At 45.4% G+C, this 21,449-nt stretch overlaps 1 protein-coding gene across 2 annotated transcripts in view; it reads left to right on the forward strand.

The window, feature by feature from the left end:
* Positions 1-21,449, forward strand: part of tmem163b (transmembrane protein 163b) — a 29,151-nt gene that overhangs the window by 4,304 nt on the left and 3,398 nt on the right. For both annotated transcript variants that reach the window (XM_028981840.1, XM_028981839.1), the window contains 5 exons: positions 8,459-8,502; positions 8,691-8,782; positions 16,411-16,507; positions 19,589-19,700; positions 20,835-20,976. In XM_028981840.1, coding sequence (XP_028837673.1) covers positions 8,459-8,502; positions 8,691-8,782; positions 16,411-16,507; positions 19,589-19,700; positions 20,835-20,976 — 487 coding nt within the window. The remainder of the gene's footprint in view (positions 1-8,458; positions 8,503-8,690; positions 8,783-16,410; positions 16,508-19,588; positions 19,701-20,834; positions 20,977-21,449) is intronic.

Here is a 21,449-nt window from a genome sequence, read left to right on the forward strand (position 1 = left end):
AACGTCAGGCTGTCAGTAAAATAAATGTACATTTCTGCAAGACTGTCGCCGCAAGGAGCCGACATAAAAAATAATGGACTATTGTGAAGGAGGTCAGTTGTTGCAGCCGGGTATTGACAGCATGAAGGAAACTGGACATTCCTCTGGTGAATTGGATGTTATGTTCTCATCGATGTCGAGCATAATCATCAACACAAAACCAAAAATAGCAAGTACGAAAGCTTACCGTTTCTTCATCGAATCATGAAAACAAACTGAAAAGGTCCACAGTAGGCCCCACTGCTCATATACTATGACAACAGATTCTTATTTACTGTAAAGCAACATTTCAGCTCATACTCTTCATAAGCATTTCAATAAATACGAGAATGCCACGTTTTATTATTAAAAACAAACACCCAGTGGCCATTGTTTGTGTTCCTAAAAAGTTCACAGTTGCGCATTAACACGTTAATTTGCACACGTTAATTTGCATAGTAAACAGCACGGGGACACGCCCACACGTTCAGTTGCCCTCACTGCCAACGACTGCCCTTTGCTTGGCGATCCTGTCACCATAGGAGGCAGCAGAGCCTTGCCAGTGTCTGTGTGGCAAGGACACAGGTGGGCAGGCGGCAGGTACCCTCAGGTTCTGTGCCATGCCCTGAATGTAAATCACCCTGCATTGCAGGAGTGAGCGAGAGAGAGAGAGAGCGAGAGAGAGAGAGAGAGAGAGAAAACTCCAAACAAGTCTTCACACATTAATGCATTCAGAACAGTGAGCCACTAAAAGCCTGCACGCCAAATCCCATGGAGTCTGCGGTCTAAAAATACGAGCGGCGAGATGAGAGGAGCGAGAACAGAGACAGGAGGAGGGATGGAGAAGGCTGTACCCCCTTTCCCCTGCACCCCCACATCTCTCTCAGTGTTCCCAACCACAGTGCGGCCTGGACAGTTGCTGTTCCGTTGTAGTCAGACCGGGGTTCTCTTGGTGAGAACAACAGAAACAGAAACAACAGAAGCTGTTCTATTTTCCGGCGGCCCCTGAGACAGTGGAAAAGTGGAGTAATTGCTTCGCTCCTACTCACGGCGCATCCGTGGGTGGGGATGTTTGTGTGCCATTGTTTGTTAGCCTTTGATACCAATATTGGCATCCTTTGAGTCTGAGTTGTTCTACACAAGAAAACCATCTGCTAGGTGCATTAAAAACAGAACTTTAAAGGAACCCTCTTTGGGCCCTAAAAAGCATCATCCTGGGAAGAAATCCTGGACCTCAGGCTCAGCTTCCTCTCTTTCCTTTAAATGTCGATTGTCAAGAAAATTTCACTTTGTGAGATTATTATATGATACAAGTTCCCCTAGCCTGTTTATGGTCCTGCAGTGGATAGAAATGGCGATATGTATAAAGACTGCTTTGGCCATTCCGCTTTGCCACTCAGAAAGCGGCAGCTAAGATTGCCAGATCTGGAAAAGTTATTTATTGTTTCTCATGCTTTGTCCACCCAGAGAATTTCCGACCCCTCCCCTAAAAAAGTAGCTCCACCGATTGTCATGGCCTGCAAACGTGTGAAGCATTGCACTTGCTGGGTGATTGGAAGTAAAAATGAGCACAAAAGTATTTTTTTCAGTTCCATCATGCGAGAATCTGAAGAACCTAGCGGATTAATTTTATTTTTATCTGGAAAAACGCAGTCGCGACTTTATGTCTGCGCCAAACATAAAACACAAAATTATAAGGCATAATAAAACAAGATTTAAAGTCATATATACTATAAATCAATTAAACAGAGCAAATGACTCCGAGAGAGAAAGTGCACTTGAACAGATGGGTTGTGAGAGAGGATTTAAAGGGCAAGAGTGAATTTATGATACTGAGTTCCAGAGCCTGGGTGCAGAGACAAAACAGTTATCAGTATCAATTGAAATGCTGTCAGTTTACTGTCATGAGTACAGATAAGATGGTAGAGAATCCAGGGGTTGGATAATGTTATTCTACAATGAGAATAGTGACTGAATTACTTTCAATAGAGCAGATTAAGCCAGTAATGGTGTTTGTAATAGTAATGGCGTTTGGTGTGAATTATTCAGTCCTTGTAATGGACCAGTTAAATAGCATAAAGTAGGACAGGACACTTAAAACATCACGAGTTTTCAAAAAAGGTTTTTGTCAAAGTTTGTCCACAACACTCAGTTCAGGAAGTCAAATTCGTAGGCTCCTCATGCCATGCTCTGAATGATTCAGTGCTTCGGTAATTCTTTCGAGCAAATCTTTTTAGTGAACTGATTCTAAAAATTCAGTACTTCTAAACTGCCATGCCCATCATTTTTCATTTACCTGGGTCTTCTAGTTCATGTTTTACCCACCAGGCTACTATCACCCGGTCATCACTATTGGTGAATGGTATTGATGATGTCATTTCCGCGAATGGCCCCCTGATCTTCTATAGGCTGCTATCCTCCTCGTTAGCATATAAGGCGACTCACATCGAAACAGTGCCACATGGGGAAATCTCATTGTGTGACTGGCTGAAAGTGGCTGCAATTCGGCACCACATCTGAATGTTGGAAAGAGACTTCAGACCACTAAGACCTATAAAAAAGAAAACAAATTATTTCAGGGGACCTTCAATCACATCAGTTTTTTTCCATACTACGTTCATGATTGAATCTCGTGCCTGGATTGGTGGAAACAGGGCCGCCAACGCCACATCTCCTGACAGCATGTCATGAGATGCCAGCGCAGGTGTCCGAATGTCACACCATGTCAGAGCCTGATCCCCGAAGACCTCTTCTGTCTGGAATTGCCTTTTGACTGCAAGCCGAGAGCGAGGAGTGGTTAGTGCTCCCCGGTGCTGCTTTAACGTGGTCAGCTTGTAAAATACCGCTCTCCTGCTCAGCCAAACGGCAGCCATCGGAGCTGCCGTGCGGTGCATTTATTTTCTTGTTTTCACGGATATTCAATACACACCTTTATTAATGGTCCCTACAGACTTTGATCCACTTTGAAGCCCTCTGTCATCAATTCTCCACCTACTAGATGCTCTTTAGGGTTTAAATTATTCAGGCTTTTTAGAGGAAATGTCTGAAAAGGCATTTATATTTCTTTTGCTTCACGTAGTTCTTTTAATTTTGGAGCGAGGAATGCATGGACATCCATCATAGCAATGAACCGATGACACACACGTGAACGTTAAATCTGGGGAGCTGATGCCACAGGATGTACTGCAGCAGCTCCCCTGAAAAAAAGAACCACTCTGGCAGAGTTGATGGCAAACATCATCGATGAAATCACCACTTGATATCACCGGAGCTCCAGAGCCCAGTCGATCATCTGGCCCTGATGTCTTGAATTCGGCGCGCAATGAATAACAAGCATCGTTGCCCCACTTGACCATTATGGTTTGGCAAGCTCTGCATCTGGGATGAGAGGTTTAGCGTAATGCTGCTCTGCGCCCTGGCTGGAGGTTGAGAGGGCTTGTCATCGGAATAATCCCCGTTGTGCTCGGCTAATTTCTTCCCAGCCTGACAGCTGCACCCTAGATCCCGGTCGTCCCTGCTGAGGAGGAACGTTGATGGACAATAAATCGATAGGGAAATATATTGTAATACTTGCTCTTGTGAAACATTATCAACCTGCTGGTGTCCAGCAAACGTAGGTTGGGATTTATAGCAGGTTTTGATAGAATTATGTAATATATTTAGCTTTGCTTCAGTATCATGGGCAACATATTATGATAGCATTGAATTGTGGGTCAGCGTGTGATTCCCACACCGAATGAGGATCAAATCAACTTTGAGCTCTGTGTTAATGGTGAACTAATACAGCCCGGGGCATTTAATCAGTCAAGTCATTCGAGGCTTTAAGCCATTTAATTGCTTGGTTAAATTATCCTCATGGTCAATGCGGTACTTTCAAACCCTTTAAGCCTTTTTGATTCAGGCCCAAATTAGGCAGGGGTTTGGTTAAAGGTGTGCTACTAATGGGAGAAAAGTTCTACTCAGCTGCAGGTTGCTGGATAATGATATTTTGTGGTAATTTTGTTGAAATGTTTGGTAGTTTTATGAAATTAAAAAATTCTCCTTTTGCAATGAATACTGGGTAAGTGTTGCTAAGTCAAGATGAGTCAGAGAAGACTGAATGCTGGAATTAAATCAAATTATTAGTTTAAGGGTATGACTGACTGACTGAAATATTTGAATAATAAACGCAGGAAGCAATGTTTTGAGTGAAATGAGAATGAGCTGTAGGCACAATATCAGCACACAACACCAAAATGATCATAAATGCAAACAAAGGGTTATTTTTGTTCATCTGGACGCTGTGAAAACTCCTCAGGATTTTGCAAAGGGCATATGCAAAACAAGAGATATAGGGAGATATTATAACTCCGGGCTGCCATTTACTTTCATCTGATCTTATGAGCCGGCTCAAGACAATGCTCTTAATTTAGATGGATTTGCAGGCAGCTTCGGCGCCTTGCGGAACTGGGATTGAGAAGTTGTCAGTGCTGATGGATGGTGGCTCTCCACGAGTGCTGATGGGGAGCTGAGAGAAACAAAGAGATCACTTGGCCGGGACTGGGCGGTGGGGGCTGGTCCTTCCTAATCGACCCTCTCTGATCTGATGAGGGAAACATGTACTGGTCTCTCCGGTGGATTTGAAGGATGGGGAGGGAGGCTGAGACAGCGAGGAAGAGAGATAGCAACCATGATGTACCCTCCCGGATCTGCGAAGGGAGGGAACAGTGAAAAAGTGTGACAGATACACAGACTACCTGGCCTTGTGGAGAGAGATGGACAGAGACGATGATAAATCCACATGCAGACGTCCACAGATGGATGCTTCCTGCCACCTCCACCGGTTTCCGCTCAGTCTCTCTGTTGCTGAATAGTCCAAGTGAGCATCAATCTCCCTTGATTTCATTCTAAATGGGTTTGTGGCGTAACAGGATTCCACCTGACACCAGAGTCTGTTGCCACTGTAGGTGTTCAGCCTGAGGGAACGTTAGCCACTCACTGACGGCTTGTGTGTTTTGTGCCGTTTGATAGAAGTTTTGTGTCTTTTATTGTGGGTTTTACCAAATGGTAGGAAAAATTTGGAAATAAACAGCAGTGGCGAAAAGATCATCACATTCGTACAGCAGACAATCTGGCACTCGCTTTATTGGCAGGGAACTCTCCCCGGGCTAAAGACTGGCATGCTTTCAGCCTACCAGCTTAACCAAAACACAGTAATCGCCACATGAGAGGATTCAGTGCTGGTTAGATGTTGACATCTTCCACACAATAAGGCCCCGGCGTATAGACGCAGACCGCCTTGTTGGCTCTCAGCACAGCAACGGTAAACAGTTCTGGAATGCGGCATTTAACTATCAAAATGGAGCAGTCCAATTGGGAAAAAAATTATTTGTGAAAACTTCTGGATTAAAAGGGGAGGCGTGGATGTACATTGTGGATTAGTAGAACCATATTTAGGATTTATGCCCATGGCTGCATTAATATAATGCATTTGTCTCATAATGGCTTTATGCCGTATGCATAGCGAGAAGCGTTATGCCTTATGAACAAATATAAGTACTGTGATTTTGCTGTGACACTGAATTGCTGCAATGACTCCCCATTGCTTGACTGTCAGATGATGGCATCCTGTTGAGATTATAAATTATATCAGAGATCTTTTTTTTTTTATTTTAGTATAACAACATGCCTCCCAAAATAGTAAGATTTAAAAAAATGTTTCTGATATTTCATCTTTATGGGAGTCCTGCCTGGCTTTTAACCGGCAACTGCTCTCTGCCTAATCTCATTGCTAACTTCAGTAAATGGATTAAAGACCGCACCATACATCACTGCCCCTGAGAGAGAAAAAGTCACCTAATCCAGCAGTAACACTGAAAAATGGCTCAGAGTAGAGAAGTGCTATTACGGTGCTATTTTTGGCAAATGGATAACTATTAAAAGCGAAGGGTCCTGATTCGTCCATCATATGTGCACGATTAGCGACGAGTTAATGTCTTAAGATAAGAAAAGATGATCCTTTGCTAGTCCTTTGCTAGTCCCACAAGTGGGAAATTTACATTGTCACGCCAGAAAGTGGACAGTACAAGATAAGAGCAGCAAAAAATAAAATAAATAACTTAAAGACTATGATAACAGTATAGTATAAAAAGTACTCTATACAAATAAATATTCTGGAAATAACTGTGGATGAGTGTATTATTAACATTATATATATTGTTAAATACACAAATGTACACATAGAATATAGATATGGAGTATTAAATATGTGTGTTTGTTACTCTATGCTGCAAGGCTGTAGAGACCTTCTGAATCTCTCCTTCCCACATTGCCTTCAACTGAAGGAGCTGCTCAGTGTCATCAGGGGGTGGGAGATGTTATCCAACAGTGGGGACAGCTTAGCCACATTTTTCACTCATTGCATCCACTGGGTCCAGAGGGCATCCTAGAACAGAGCTGGATCTTTCTGTCAGCAGACCACACCATTAAAGATGGCTGATGCCACCAGCGAGCCATAGATGGTCCTCAGGAGCAGGCCCTGCACTCCAAATGTTCAGGGGTTGCAGTGGGGGCTGTTTTTACCTGCGGAGGTCTACCACCAGCTCCTTAGCTTTTTCCCGTGTTCATCTGGAAGTAGTTCTGCTGTTACACACATCCCCACCATACCTGCCACACAAAGCCATGTCTAGCATGTGTGACTTTAGAATAAGGAGCTTTACCTTAGGGGGTTACTGTGTCCGACAAAAGGTGAGCCCCCCTACACATTTCGTTATAGTCTAGTGCGTGCAAAGCACGCTGGTCTAGACAGGTTGGCTAGCCTCCACCGCCTCAGTATATACGAGTAAATCTGGTTGCCTGTAAGGCATGTGTGTGATTTATTTCTGTGCAACCAGGCTCCAGTGTAATTTGTTTGCGGTGTAATGTGTCCGTGCAAACGATGCCGTCCCTGTCCATTCTGAACAGTATCTCCTATATTGAGGTCATAGTTCACGCGAGTCTTCTTCTGCCTTGTGTGAACTTTACTTCACCTTCCCCTGTAAATAACTGGAATCTTAAGTAAGTATTTGTATGTATTAAGACTAAAAATATGAACCCCAACAGGTGAATTGGGACACATTTTATGCATTAGAATTTAGAAATATGCATACATGTTATTAATGTTATAATAATGTTATTAATGTATACTAAATATGTGTCACAAACCCACATAATTTAAAAAATGTCTCTAATTGTCATATGTGGCATCATCTACTTGTATTGCATTTTGGTCTAGAAGATTTTTTAGACATCATTAGATGGAAAAGTATTTTTATTTGGCCTAGTATGGTAATAAAGAAATGCATGACAAAAACTGAGATTGGTTTTAGCACTATTTTATGTAAAAAAAAAAAAACAGCAGTAGCAGTAGACAGATTCAGGGTTCTGAAATCTTTACCAACCTCGGCCTTGTTACTTCATATTTATGCATAAATCAGGCTTCCTGGTTTTGCTCGCTTATTTCCCAAGTATTCCATGCTGTGAGTGGAGATGCTATTCTTAAGGGCCCAGTATGACCTACTTCTCCAGGAACAGGGGGAACAGCACAACAGAAATTTCATTGGTCCTACTAGCATGGAGGAATTCAGAAGAGCAGCTACTGATGTAGAATTTTTTTTATTATTCAGGCCCTGCATCAGCAGTCACTCTGCTGCAGGAGCCAGGAGCCGTGCTGTTATGTAGCTCCGCTCTGCAGTGGGAGCTGAGCAGGGCTTCCTGTCTCACCGCTAGTTGAAAGTGCCGTGGAAAAAAAGAAAAAGAGCTGCACCTTGGTCCGTGGGTGTCTGTCAGTCAGCCTGTGGCCGACAGGTATTTTGTGCGTCTGTGGTAAAAGTTTTGGGTAATCAGAGCTCCTCCGACCGTGGTTCTTAGAGGTGTCAGGTACTTTATCTGTCGATGCTTATGAGCGCCTGGGCGAGTTTCCTACATCCCTGGCCAAGTTCTGCGCGGAACTTTGCCAGCTCGCAGACAGAATGGAGGATTACTCCTCTCACCTCCGTCTCTTTTCGTTCCTCCTGGGAACTCGCCAGGAGACGGGGGCAACAGGACCCCACAGGGTCAACTTTAGGGATCGATATTTGGAAAGGGGCCATGCTGCACCTCTGCTGGTCCCGATCGCATGACCCAAAATGCTTACTGTAGACAAAAGTGTGGAAATCCACACCAGACGACCACAGCTCGCTCCGATTCGCCTCTCTGTGGACGAAACGCGAATCCAGCTACTGAAGAAAATGGTCTCGGCTGAGCTTTCTTCTCGCCCCTTCTCTTTTAACACAGCACAGGCCTGACAGCACACTGTGAGCTCATTCCCACTCAATACACATCACAAGGTCATTCCTTATTATGTGAGACGTGCTGCACGACACACACTGATCTCTGTTTTCTGACTTTCTTTTCTTTTTTTCCCTCTTCCCCTCATTTCTAGCGGTTTCTGTAATGAGACACAGTGCCTCTGCCTTTGGCTTTGCAGTAAGTATTCCTCCGTTACAACACAACTGATTAATGCCTAATGGACACATTCAGGGTACGTAACATGGCTACCAAATGATGCAGAGCCAAAATGTGTAATTAATTATATTTGAAATGGTCATGTTGAGAGGGGCTTCCGCGCCGTCTTGCTTGCTGACGATTTGTTGTTGTCCGCCCATTTTCTGCAGTTTGACGCCACGCTGGATGTTCTGTCCTCCATGATTGTACTGTGGCGCTACAGCAACGCGGCGGCCGTGCACTCAGCACACAGAGAGTACATGTAAGCAGCGAAGCCCTCCTCCCCAGAACACACACAGACATGCCCACATGCACACCCACACGTTAACAGACCGGCCATGCATGTGTGCCCCGAGACACGTGTGGCCGCTCGGCACGTTGCGCCCTGCCGCCATTTACATGTCTTTACATGTTCAGCTGTCCTGTGGGGAGGTACAAATGAGGTGCAAAATCAACATTTAGCTTCTTCTTCCCAGTAATTACCACGTTCAATATGACCTGCGGTGTTATGTGTGATGGTGTAATAAAATGCATTTGGGAATTCCACTGAATTCCAAGAAAGCCTAGAAGCGCGGCAGCATCCCGCAAATTAATGACCACAAGCAGCAGTGCAGGAATAACATTTTATTACTGCCGCCTCATAATGAACAGTTAATCAGGGTGATTCGGAGCTGCTGTAGCAGCTGTTTATCTGCGGTGTGTTAAGCCATGGGTGCACACATCAATCCTCTGTGTGTGTGTGTGTGATTTAGAAGGGTGGGGTCCGGTTTCCCGTAGCGATCCCCGCGGGTTGTGTGCAGACAGCCCTGGCGGAAGGTCTGGCTGAAACCCAGCATAGACTGTCTGTGGACTTTGTGAATAGGATGGATGGAGAAGCTGCCCAGCTGGACAAAGACACACACACACACACACACACACACACGCTCCAATTTCCACCACCTCCTGCTCAGCTTCATAGGTGAGGAGGGGCTGGCACAGAGGAGGGGTCAGAGGGCGGCTGGACTATTGTGGGCTGAATGAAAGAGGCAGCAGATAGAGAAAAGCAGAGATGAAAAGAGAAAAGAACACACACACACGCACGTACGCACAGCGGCACCTACACACAACAATCTTTCTGAGAAGCATCCCCTCTTTTGAGCATCACATCCCTGCCTGTGCCGTTGCCGAGCCGCAGTCTCGCGGGGCAGCCCCGTGTGACGCTCATCGCCACGGAGACGGGTGACATCAGCTGGCTGTTCTCAGCAGCAGTGCTGAGCGGATCCAGGCTGGAGAAGAGCGGTTCTTGGATTAATTATCATCATGCCTGCGGCGAGCCAGACGTCATCGTGCAGCAGGCATGATGGGTATTTGCTAAAGCTCAGTTTTTATTTCGAATCCAAACAATCTTATTAAAAACATCCTGGGTTTCCTGCCCGATATGAAAGGATAATTATCCCCCATATTGCCGTAATAGAGTGGAAACAGGGCAACCAACTGAAGCAGTGCATCTTCATTAGGCTGCGGGTGGAGAGTGCATGGATTGGATTATACGGCGAACGTTGTGTCACGTGGATTGCCGTGATCCAGGTTGCAGGTCGTTGCTGTGGGGGGGCCAACAGTGCGCCTCGCAGCATTTTAATTGGAATGTTTGCATTAAGCAGCAGCCTCACTAATTAGCCCCTGCCATCTCGTCCACATCCAGCGCGGCTTGTCGCTGGGGCGGGGCTACAGGAACATGGGACCACGCCGGTTCACTGGACGATGCTTGTTCCTTCCCCTCTGTTTTTTAGACGGAGGAATTGGGGAGCTCTGTGTCACTCGCTTCATTAGCTGCCTGACACAACAGACAGCAGAGAGGGGGGGGTGTTTCTGGGGAAACAGAGCGAAAGCCATCTGCTGAGGCAGGGGGATGGATAAGAAGAGGTAAAATGGTAAGATGAGAGAAGGATTGTTGTTTTAAAAAAGTGTGAGGGACAAAGGGGAGCACGGCGTAGTGGAACGAGAGGAAAAAGAAAAGAAAGATGATGACAGGTGGAGGAAGAGGGGGTGAAGCTGGCGTGTAGAGGAGGGGACAGGCCTGATGGAGTGGCTGCGTTTTGGCGGTGACAGGCCGTGGCGGCGCGATTGCCAGGGAAGCTGTTATTGGTCACGCTGTCAGCCAGGGCTGCTGCAGTGCCTCATGTTCTTTTCAGCACAGCTTAGAGAAGCAAGGCCCCAGTTCCTGCTCAGTTTATTTATTTAATTGGCATGCCCACGCCCGCTGTGAACTCCAGCTGCACTAATCAGGGGCCTGGCCACGCCCGGTTGGGCCAGCGCACCCACCCTGGGTCCACGTGTTCACATCTCCTCATCATGGACAGCTTGTCTTCGCTCTCTCTTTGTGTTGAATGAATCCAGGTGTTTTCTGTTTTGGTGTTTTTGGGGATCTGGGTTCCTTTGTGTGTTTTGGTTCCATTTTGACCCTTGTGCCCCTTTTTGTTCATAGTCGTTCACCTCCAGCATCTCCTCATGCACAATCATAGAAACTCAGATTCTGAGTAAACAAATTAGGTATATATATATATGTATATATAATATACAAAAACACACACACAGATACATATTGTGTATGTAGAACTAGCGAGAGTATCCCAGCATGAATGCTGTTGGCTTTAACTATTATTTAAGTAGCTAGAGGGTGGATGATAAATTGTGTCTAAATAAGCAAAAGCTTGTTATCAGGCGTGAAAGGTCGTACATCCATGCTAGATGTTTGCAATAAATTGCCTGTTGATGGTATGTACCCCAGTACCCGCCTGTGAGTAACGTACATCCACCAAAAGAGGTCAAACAAACACCAGTTGTAGGTACAAAAAAAGGTGCAGGTTTATTTACAGTGTGGAAAAAAAATGAAGAAAATCAAAACCAGTCATCACAGGCATCAATTACATATTTACAAAAGCTACAGATTCTACCCAGTCACTGAAACACCAACCTGATCTTGACACATGAAGGTCCCCTGGTTTACTACTCTGTCCCCCCTAAATACACCCCACAATCATCTCCTAATTGGGTGAGCCCAATAAGGCAGGGGGAAAAGCAGGTGGCCATCAATCAGGGAGAATCTAAAATATATACACATACATATTCACAATTCACTCTTCCATAACCCAAAAGACACAACTCAAATCATACAGGGCAAACGCTTACCGCTTAAATCAAACACACTTTTCCCCTGTCCCAAGCTGGCCCATAAAGGCACCGTTCTTTTCCAGGGGGGAACCTTTATGGGGCTGGACCAGTAAGACCAATGTGAAAACGTGAACAGTGTGTATGTGCAATTGTGAGAATAATGGAGCTGAAGTAGTGGGTACCTCACTGTTCACTAGGATAGTTAACAATAAATTAATAAATGAAACTGGTAACATAAGGTGTGTTGTGTTCATGTGGGAATGCTAAGCTAGTAACTACAATGCGGGATGTGTAGTCTGTATTTTCTGGCAGAAAACAGACAGAACCAAACAATACATTTACAATGTGCACCACATAGTTAAATACACACTTTTCTGCACAGATTCTATGCATTTACCATAGAACAAATTACACTGGCTATTATATTTGTCATGATAAGAGAGCTGGTGGTCATGGAGAAATGGAGGTGCAGGGTAATGAGCACAGCAGGCTTAGTGTGTGTGTGTGTGTGTGTGTGTGTAGTGTCAAGTATTATTGCTTGAAGTTATGCGACGGGTCTCTGCCCTACTCCTGGTTTCATACCATCCCCTGAATTGACTGTTCGTTGCCTGGTTACCTCCTGGATGCTCCCCATGGGCCTGGATGCTACCAACCGTGGTGGAGAATGCACAGCAAACACTGGTCCTCATTGCCCCCATCTGCTCACCAGGGGGGTGGGGTCTCTGCCGCCAGAGAACAGCCATGGTTAAATTGTTCTGGAGCTCAATCTGAGGTTGATGTTTTCAACCAATACGAAGTTATTGACAGCAGCAGACATCAAAGACAGGTTTGTTTTGCATTGCTGTGAATATTAAAAGTAAAAGACAAGGGAGGAAAACATGTCGAGCATGAGACAGAAAGTGAAAAGTGAAGAGGAACGAGTGGCGGGCATGTCTCAGAAAGAGAAACGAACAAGGTCTGAGGTGGTGGGACTGCTGACCTGCTGTGCTCGCGGCTGGCTGAGTCTCACAAGACAGCCACATGGCAGGATCAGCCATGCCTGAGAACTTGCGGCTGATACACTTACAAGGGGCTTGAGGCTTCTGCCTGGGTCTGTTTAATTGGATAAAACTGTGCTTTCATTAAACCCCTTCCATTTCAAATTCTTCTGAGACGCTGTGATCCGCATGCAGCGCCCACATAAGGACAATGTGATTGAGCCCATATCTCATTCTGTATATCAATTTGCACATTCTTAATATTAATTTGTCGCTGTTGGAAATTAAATGCACAAGAAAGGGTCAAAGGCAGTCGGCTTGAGGCAATGTCTGTCCTGAAAATGGCTTACAGCAAACGTGATAGATCTCAACTAATGACTTGATACCGCTTATACTGTCTGTCTTCAAGCAATTTCCTTGGGATTAACATAGTTTTCTGATTCTGATTCTTCTGCGTGAATCCCTTTTGGTTTGGAGAGGTCAAGGCAGCCGTGACAGGACCTCCTTCTCCTCCAGTTGGCGGACGGGCCAAGAGCCGACAGATTGGTGTCATGGACATCCTGGAAATACGGATGAATCAAGGATATCCTACCGGGGAACCCAGGAACATTCCTCTCCCAGTCCATCAAGTATTCGAAACGCCGGCCCCGGCGATGAACGTCCAGGAGCAAATGGGCTGTGAATGTCAGGGAGTCATCCACCTGCCGAGGCGGGGGCAGCCCAGGTGGTGCCAGTTGGAGAAGAGAGGGCCTCCCGCAGGTGGGACACATGGAACACAGGGCTTATTTTTGTCCAAGGAGGGCATGGGCATGGATTCGACATGGATTCTTCATCGAGGCCGCCATATAGTTCAGGGTCTGGTGGACCAATGCCCAAGTGCATTGTAGTTGGTGTAGGTTGATGGCAGCTACATGGGGCAAGCTGCTGCATAGTCTGTCACATCATTAGGGAGCCTTGGTCCCCAGAAGTCACATTGTATTAGGCCCCAGTACAGACTGGACAAACTGGGGTAGGTATGTACATGCGGTCTGGGTCATGTTTGGTGGAGGGGGCTCATGAGGATGTCAGCCAAGTACCTGTAGAAGTGTCCATTGTACGAGAGCCAGGATTTTGGTCGTTGGGACGATGGTGTCTTTAGCATATAGGTAGGAGATGATGTTGCCAAGGAATGTGGTTTTAGTCACGTAGAATGAACTCTTCTCCAGTTTCACATAGAGTCGGTTCTCCAGAAGTCCATGCAACATGGCCCGGACATGGGGAGAAGATCAGAATGCCATCAAGGTAAACAAAGACGAATAGATTGAGAAGATAGTGCAGTATGTTGTTTAAGATAGCCTGGAATGCTGCTGGACTGGGGGAGGGGCTGAAGGGGATGATGTGGTATTCCTAGTGGCCCGTTGGAGTGATGAAACCCCCCTCAGATCAGCACCAGATGGAAGCCCCAGCCAGGAGGTTGAAGGTGGTGTTGGTGAGGGGGTGCCGGTTTTTCTTAGTGATGGTGTTCAGCTTTCTATAATCGATGCAGCGCCATAAGCCCCCTTCTTTCTTTCCCACAAACAAGAAGGTGGGATCTGCAGGGGTAGAAGGCCATATGATGCCGCTGGCTAAGGAGGCATTGATGTAGTCCTTCATAACCTTTTGCTCTTTGAGAAAGATAAAATACAGATGGCCCCAGACAGATAGAGCTCCTGGTACTAGGTCATGGCCAGATCATATGACCAATGAGGAGGCAGTTTGGCTGCCCGGTCTTTGTCGAAGACTTCCTGGAGGTGTGGCTTTACTCTGAGGTGTGGTTTTGCTTTTAGGCATGGCTTTACTCAGAGGTGTGGCTTGGCATGGCAGGGAGTAGGTCATGGGTAGAGGACAGTCGCCAGTCAATGGAGGTTGCCAGGGCAATGACTCTGTTGAGAGACGGGCCCCACTTATGGTTCACCATTTTATCTTTGATGTTCTCGTGGAGGCCCTGGTAAAACACCACTGGCAGGACAGCGTCGGTCCACTGGCTGTTGGTTGCAATAGCCTGGAACCCTGACACTTCGGTTTCCTTGTTTAAAGGACATGATTCAAAACTGAAAGACCATCTTGATCTCATCCAGGAAATCTTTGATTGAATCACAGACGGGACCCCAGTGTTTGAGAAGTGGGATGGCCCAGTCCAGAGGGCATCCACTGCCTTATCATGGAAGAGCTGAACGTGGAGACAGAGATGCAGTTGCATTGTGTCAGAAAACCTCCACAAATGTGGCCATCATACTGTAAGTCCTGTAAGTCCTGCTGCTGCTGGAAAGCTTGTTGTTGTAGCTGCATGGACGCCAGCAGCTGGCTGAGCGTGTCTGACCTGGCCAGTCAGTCCACTGTGCCAGTTGGTGGCAAACTCATCCTATCAGGGACGAGGACATAGGGCACACTAGCAGCCGGTGAGGTGGGTTCAGATCGCTGACTTTTGAGCAGGGGCTATGCAGTAGTGAAGGGAGTACCAACCTCAGAGTAGTTGTACTGGATGGAAGCTGGCTTTAATTGGACTCGAGCTGGGGTGGTTTCGGGGGTGGATGAAGCATCAGAGGTGAGGCAGGAAGCATGGTCGTAGATGGAAAAGGTGGTCGGTAACATAAGTAGCAAACAACAGTCAGAGTTCCAAAAGAGTGGTCAGGTCAAAGGCAGTCAGCTTGAGGCAATGTCTATTCTGAAAACGTCTTACAGTAAATGTGATAGATATCAATGATTAGATATCAAAATCAGATTTCAATGATTTTGTCATTGTGAAACACAGCACATGGTGACACAATGAATTGTGTCCTCTGCATTTAACCATCACCCTTAAGTAGCAGTGGGCAGCTATAAATGGTGCCTGGGGAGCCGTTGGGTTTATTATTATTAATAAAATGATCACACATACCAAGTGAGCTCCTTCTACATCAGCTTTGCGCAAATTCTCTCTCTCTCTCCGCTCACTCCTTCTGCTCAGCTTCTTTTATTTGAGTACATGTTGCACAATACAGCCTCTCAGTCCATACCATAAACGGAAATATCTGTTATAGTCAGATAACATGACAAGCAGCAGATAGCGTGGCATGCAGCAGTTCCTCCTCAACAGTCTGGAACAGACTGCAGCGCCTTTGTAGTTTCTCTCATAAACAGGAACTGCCCTGTCCTCCAACGTCCTTGTATGAAGATGTGAAATTGCTGCAGTATGTTAGAAAAGGTCAAAGCAAATACTAAGCATATTATTTGATTAAGACAATTATACAGAGAAAAACCCTAACAGGAGCAGTGTGTGGGGACGGTACCTTGCTGAAGGGGACCTCAGTAGAATCTTAACGGTTTGGGATTTGAACCCGCAACCCTTTGATTACGAGTCTGCATCCTTACCCGCTATGGCATCTGCTGCATCACTGTGCTTGTTTGTTCAATGTTCTATTGTCTTGCAGCTCATGTGAAATTATATGATGTTGCTACAGTTCAGCAAATCATTCATATTTCTTTCACTAATCATTTTATGGCACATTTCTTTTGGCCATGTCCTGGTCAGGGACAGGTTACGTTAAGCCTTCAGGTTTGTGTTGTTGCTTGGACACTGCCTCATTATAAATACAGAGCTGGCCTTTCATCTCTTGGTTGCAATGTTGACACAAAAAGCACTCAGACATGAAACGCTGAAGTGTTATTAACAAGCCATGCTGCCAGATTGGGCAGCATGGATTGCTGCAATTGACAGGAAGTGGAAGAGGGCAGGATTGATCTCTCTTGTAACATTTCTTTGCAGAGCTTGTGTGATTCTGGGTGTGGTGTTCATCCTGTCAGCGATCACCATCCTGGTCAAAGCCATCCATGACCTTGCCACCAAACTGCTGCCAGAAGTGGTAAGAAGGACAATTCAACTCAAGCTCTGTCTACCATTCAGTAAACAGATTTTATGTATTATATATTATAAAATAATAATAATAATAAAGTGAAGTGATTGTCACATGTGATACACAGCAGCACAGCACACGGTGCACACAGTGAAATTTGTCCTCTGCATTTAACCCATCACCCTGAGTGAGCAGTGGGCAGCCATGACAGGTGCCCGGGGAGCAGTGTGGGGGGACGGTGCTTTGCTCAGTGGCACCTCAGTGGCACCTTGGTGGCTCGGGATTCGAACCGGCAACCTTCTGATTACGGGGCCGCTTCCTTAACCGCTTGGCCACCACTATGTATTTCATACATATATCAAAACCAACCCTATATAAATCAGCACCACTTTTAGTTTTTTCATTTAATTCATCACCTATTTCTAAGTCTCATTCACTGGGAGGCAGTTTACTTTACATCTTTCTCACTCAGACACACACACACACACACACACAATCCACCAGAGGTTCTGGTGTCAATAGGCTTTGCAATTCCCCCGGGATTCTGGCCTCAATCATGGAATGTGTGAATTCCATTTACAAGTCTTAAAGGTATGATGGCCCAAAGAGACAAAAAACCGAGGACAAGGTGGGACTTTTCTTCTCTGCCGGAAGTGGCAGAAGCACGCTGGGTGCTGTTGTGACGTCAGCGCACTCCTCTGTCTCCCATGTAATTAGATGAGGAATGTGGCGGAACAGAAGTGCGAAGAGAGCGAGAGAAATAAATGATGAAGTGGCGCCTGCGCTCTCAGAATAGCCACACACTGCTGTTGCCAGGCAATGCCAGCCTGGTCAGAAAAAAAATCCAAATAAGCAGCGACGCAATTCAGTCATCTGAAGACAAAAAATGGTGGTTTGTTGTAGGTACGGCTTTGATAGGCTGTCAGCAGAACAGATTAAAGATCACAACTGACACATTCCTTTTTTTCCCCAGGACCTATATGAAATGTGTCATTTGCATGCCACCCACACCTGCCTCTTTCTCATCAGAGATATTCTGCTCCATGTCTGTCTCTGCCAGTCTAAAACTCACTCCTAGTGATATCACTCCTAATGATATCATATTTCCTGATGTCTTGGTTAGTGGCTGATGGCTTAATGTCTTGATTGTTGAGGGCTTCTTAATGTCTTGGTTAGTGTTTGAGGGCTGTATTTTCCTGGTGCTATATAACCGGCACGACATGGGGCATGTCCCATTCATTATTTTAAGTGATGTTCTGCATAGTCTGCATGATAAGTGTTTGATAGTCATCAGTACAACTCTCCATGTCCTTGCTTTTTGAACTTTGTATAAAAAAATGTCTTTAATGTCCCTCTTCTGGGTGTCAGAAATAATTAAACAGACATGGCTGGGTGGATAATTAATTGCTGCACTAAAAGACACAGAAAACCAGCAAAAAGTCTTTTCATGCATTTGCATTCATTCTTATCCAGAGCGACTTACAATCAGTAGTTACAGGGACAGTCCCCCTGGAGACACTCAGGGACACGATGGTATAAAGTTGTGTTTGAACCTGTGACTTTGTCTCTGGTTCACTTTACTTTCCAGCGGCTTAGAAATAAATGGCTGTGTGTTTAGTTACTTTGATGGGGAAGCATATTTACACTGTTATACAGGCTCTACACTGACAGCTTTACATTGTACCAAAGTGTTGTAGCTCCACATATCTTCAGTGTTGTCCCAAGGAAAGCTATAATAAAGTCTTTACTGAATATGAGGGGGTGTACTCACTTTTGTGACATACTGTGTATTAAAATGATCATGAGCACGGAAAGGTAGAGCTGTTCTGAAAGCGGGCAAAGAATCAGTTTGAGATGTATTTACTAATGACCATTGATGTGTATGTCTCTGAGCATAGAGATAAAAAGTCCAAAAGACACACGCTACTGACAACTGCATACCATATGTGTAGATAGTTCTGTGTATTAGTGTTCATTTTTGACCTGTCCCATTGCTTTACTCACAAGTTAAGAGGAATGACAGATCTGCATAATGTAGTTGAGGAAAAGTAAGATATCTGACTTTGAAATGTAGTTGAACATGCTCCATGTGCTGTATATTAAATGGCACTGGTGAAACAGGGACCATCATTCTTTACTTGAAATGTGCAAGTAGGCAAAAGAAAAAAAGATGGGTAGCTGTTGATGCTCAGCTTTAATGAAATCTGAGGCTTGGCTCTGGAGAATATTCCTGGTCTGGTAAGAACTTATTAAGCCCTGTTTTTGGCGCATAGAAGCACAATCTAAAAATAGCTTTGGTATTTCAGATCTTTCTCCACCCGGTGCTGATGTCAGAAACACTTCATTTTTTTTCATCCTGCCGGCTTCCTTCCTTCACTCCGTGCGATGAAATGTTAATAAGGCTCTGGCGCGGCTCGTTTGGTATTCTGACAGCGGTTGCTACCCGGAGTGGAAGCCCCGGCAGGTCCCTCAGGCTTGGCGTATGGAGATGGATTAGAATCTATTTGGGCTAGCAGCTGCTCTTTTTTGCCCAGTATCGCCGGGTGCTGATTAATGGCGGACCGGTCCGCCGATCCGCAAATCACCTCGATGTCTCCCGCAGCTGAGTGTGATTGGAATGCCGATGGCCTGATCCCATCTACAGTAGACTTGTCTCCTTATCTGGCAGAGGGCAACGGGCATCTCTCATTGCGGTTAGGCTCCATCTCCATGCAAACCCCGCCCCATTCATTCATAATCCTCACAAGCCTCAGGTCTCAGCGGTCCAGACTCTCGCCTTGGTCCTCGCCTGTCTGCAGTGAGGACCCTCTGTTCAGATGGCGGGGACAGGGTTTTTGCAGCGTCACTGTAAACGTATTCCCACTGCAGTATAGATTCTTATCTACAGGGGACAAACGTGCGTTGTATTCCCCGCCCCGTCTCTCTTGCGCCTTATTCCATCTGTTTTCTGATGCTGTTTTGAAGTCGGTAACCTTGCAGGGATGCATTTTTTTTTCATGTCTGCAAGGCTGTGGTGCAATATTAATGATGCTGCTGCAAACACAACTCGCTCCCTCCTCCCTCACCCACCCCTCCCTCTCTCTCTTCCAGGATGACTTTCTTTACAGCGTGTCCATTATCAGCGGCATTGTTTGCACCACACTTGCCGTGTTCAAGTTCCTGCTGGGCAGGGTGCTCACCAGCCGGGCTCTAGTCACCGATGGTAAGTAACCCCGGAGACCGGCTCTCGAGCCATGGCAACAGGACCAGTGGGTTAGGTTCCTCAGGGCCACTCCCACTTGATCACAGACCAGTGAGGTGTATGTGGGGAGAGAGAGAGAGAGAGAGAGAGAGAGGGACTGAAAGTGCTGATGCTGGATGCAGGTGCAGAGGATGTTAGCTGCCCCACTTTTGCCGCAGACGCACTTGCTGCAGGCTCTGCACCACACCACCGCTCACCCCAGGGAGCCCACGTAGCCAATCACAGCAGCTGCCTCACGGCACAGCGGCCCATCGACTGTTTGGGGGACTTTGATCACGTGAGGCAGCTTCACGCCTGCACAACGAATTCCCACAACAGTAGAGCACTAACTGGATAGTAATTATTTCAGTCAGGGCTCTTGTGCATGGAGTGGAGACCCCTGCTCTCTCTGAAAACGGACCCTGGGTTAATCATACAAATATGCATAATAGGAGACGCTAAAATAATTAGATTTTTTTCTACTAAGATGGTTTTAGTAATAATTAGGAATTATGTCACAGGTATAAAGGTGCATTATGCCAACAAGACACTCATATTTTCACAGAATTTGCATAAAAGCAAAAAGAAGAATAAAGCTTCAGTAATGGCTGTATAAATGAAGATGCTTTTGAGATGTTGGACATTTCTGTATTCTGAATCTTTTTTTTTTTAATTGTTTTTAGGTACGCAACACTATATACTAGATATTATCTATGAGATACTAGTATTATGAGGTACTAGATACTAGCTGTCAGCCATAATCAATGTTTGAAACAATTAATACAGCTCATATGAATGGTTAGCATTTTTAAATTCAATTACGAAACAAATAAGCCTTTGACAATGTGTAGAGTATTTCACAGCAGAAGATTCCAAGGATTCTATCAACCAGCTATACCCACAGGGTCTTAAGGGTGAAGCCTCTTCCCCACTGAGTAACACACTTCATCCCTGCATTAATCCTGCAACTTCCAATTAGTGAATGAAACTCAATCTGCATCACGAGAGCTGCATATTAATAGAGCATAAATTAGAGTCATTAGAGAGTGACAAGCCGTATTGACAAGCCGTTTGCACAGTTTATTTATGATTTTTTTTTGTAAACCACCTCTGCAGGTTTTAATTCTCTGGTCGGGGGCATCATGGGCTTCTCCATCCTCATCAGTGCAGAGGTGTTTAAGCACGAGCCCACAGTCTGGTATCTGGATGGGACAATAGGCGTCCTGATTGGTCTGATTATCCTGGCATACGGAGTGAAGTAAGTGTGTCCGTCTCATCTTTACCACGGTAAACACGCACTCTGTTTATCATGTGGGTGTGTGTAAATACGCTGAGATTAGCTTGATATTTCAGGCTCAGGTGGAACTAATTCAGGCAGCAGTTATCCTGTAAAACAGTGCAATTTTTTATTCTGTGGTCAGTTGGGCTGAAGAGAACGTAGAAGATGAAAATGGCAGATGCCCTTATCCAGAGTGACGTACAATCAATAGTCACATGAGCATCTCAGGGTTAAGTGTCTTGTTCAGGGACACAATGGTAGTAAGTGGGGTCTTGTGGCCTTTTGTTTCATAGGCAAGTGTGTTAACCACTAGGCTACTACCATGCATCATTAATAATGCTGAAACAGAAACTTTATTAGAATTATCTATGTTGACTCCTGGATCCCAATCAGGAACATTAATTTATATCTCCACTTTATAGCTTTACAGATTCAGGCTATAACTCATCTGC

This window comes from Denticeps clupeoides, chromosome 5 (genome assembly GCF_900700375.1).
Source record: "Denticeps clupeoides chromosome 5, fDenClu1.1, whole genome shotgun sequence".
Taxonomy (NCBI): domain Eukaryota; kingdom Metazoa; phylum Chordata; class Actinopteri; order Clupeiformes; family Denticipitidae; genus Denticeps; species Denticeps clupeoides.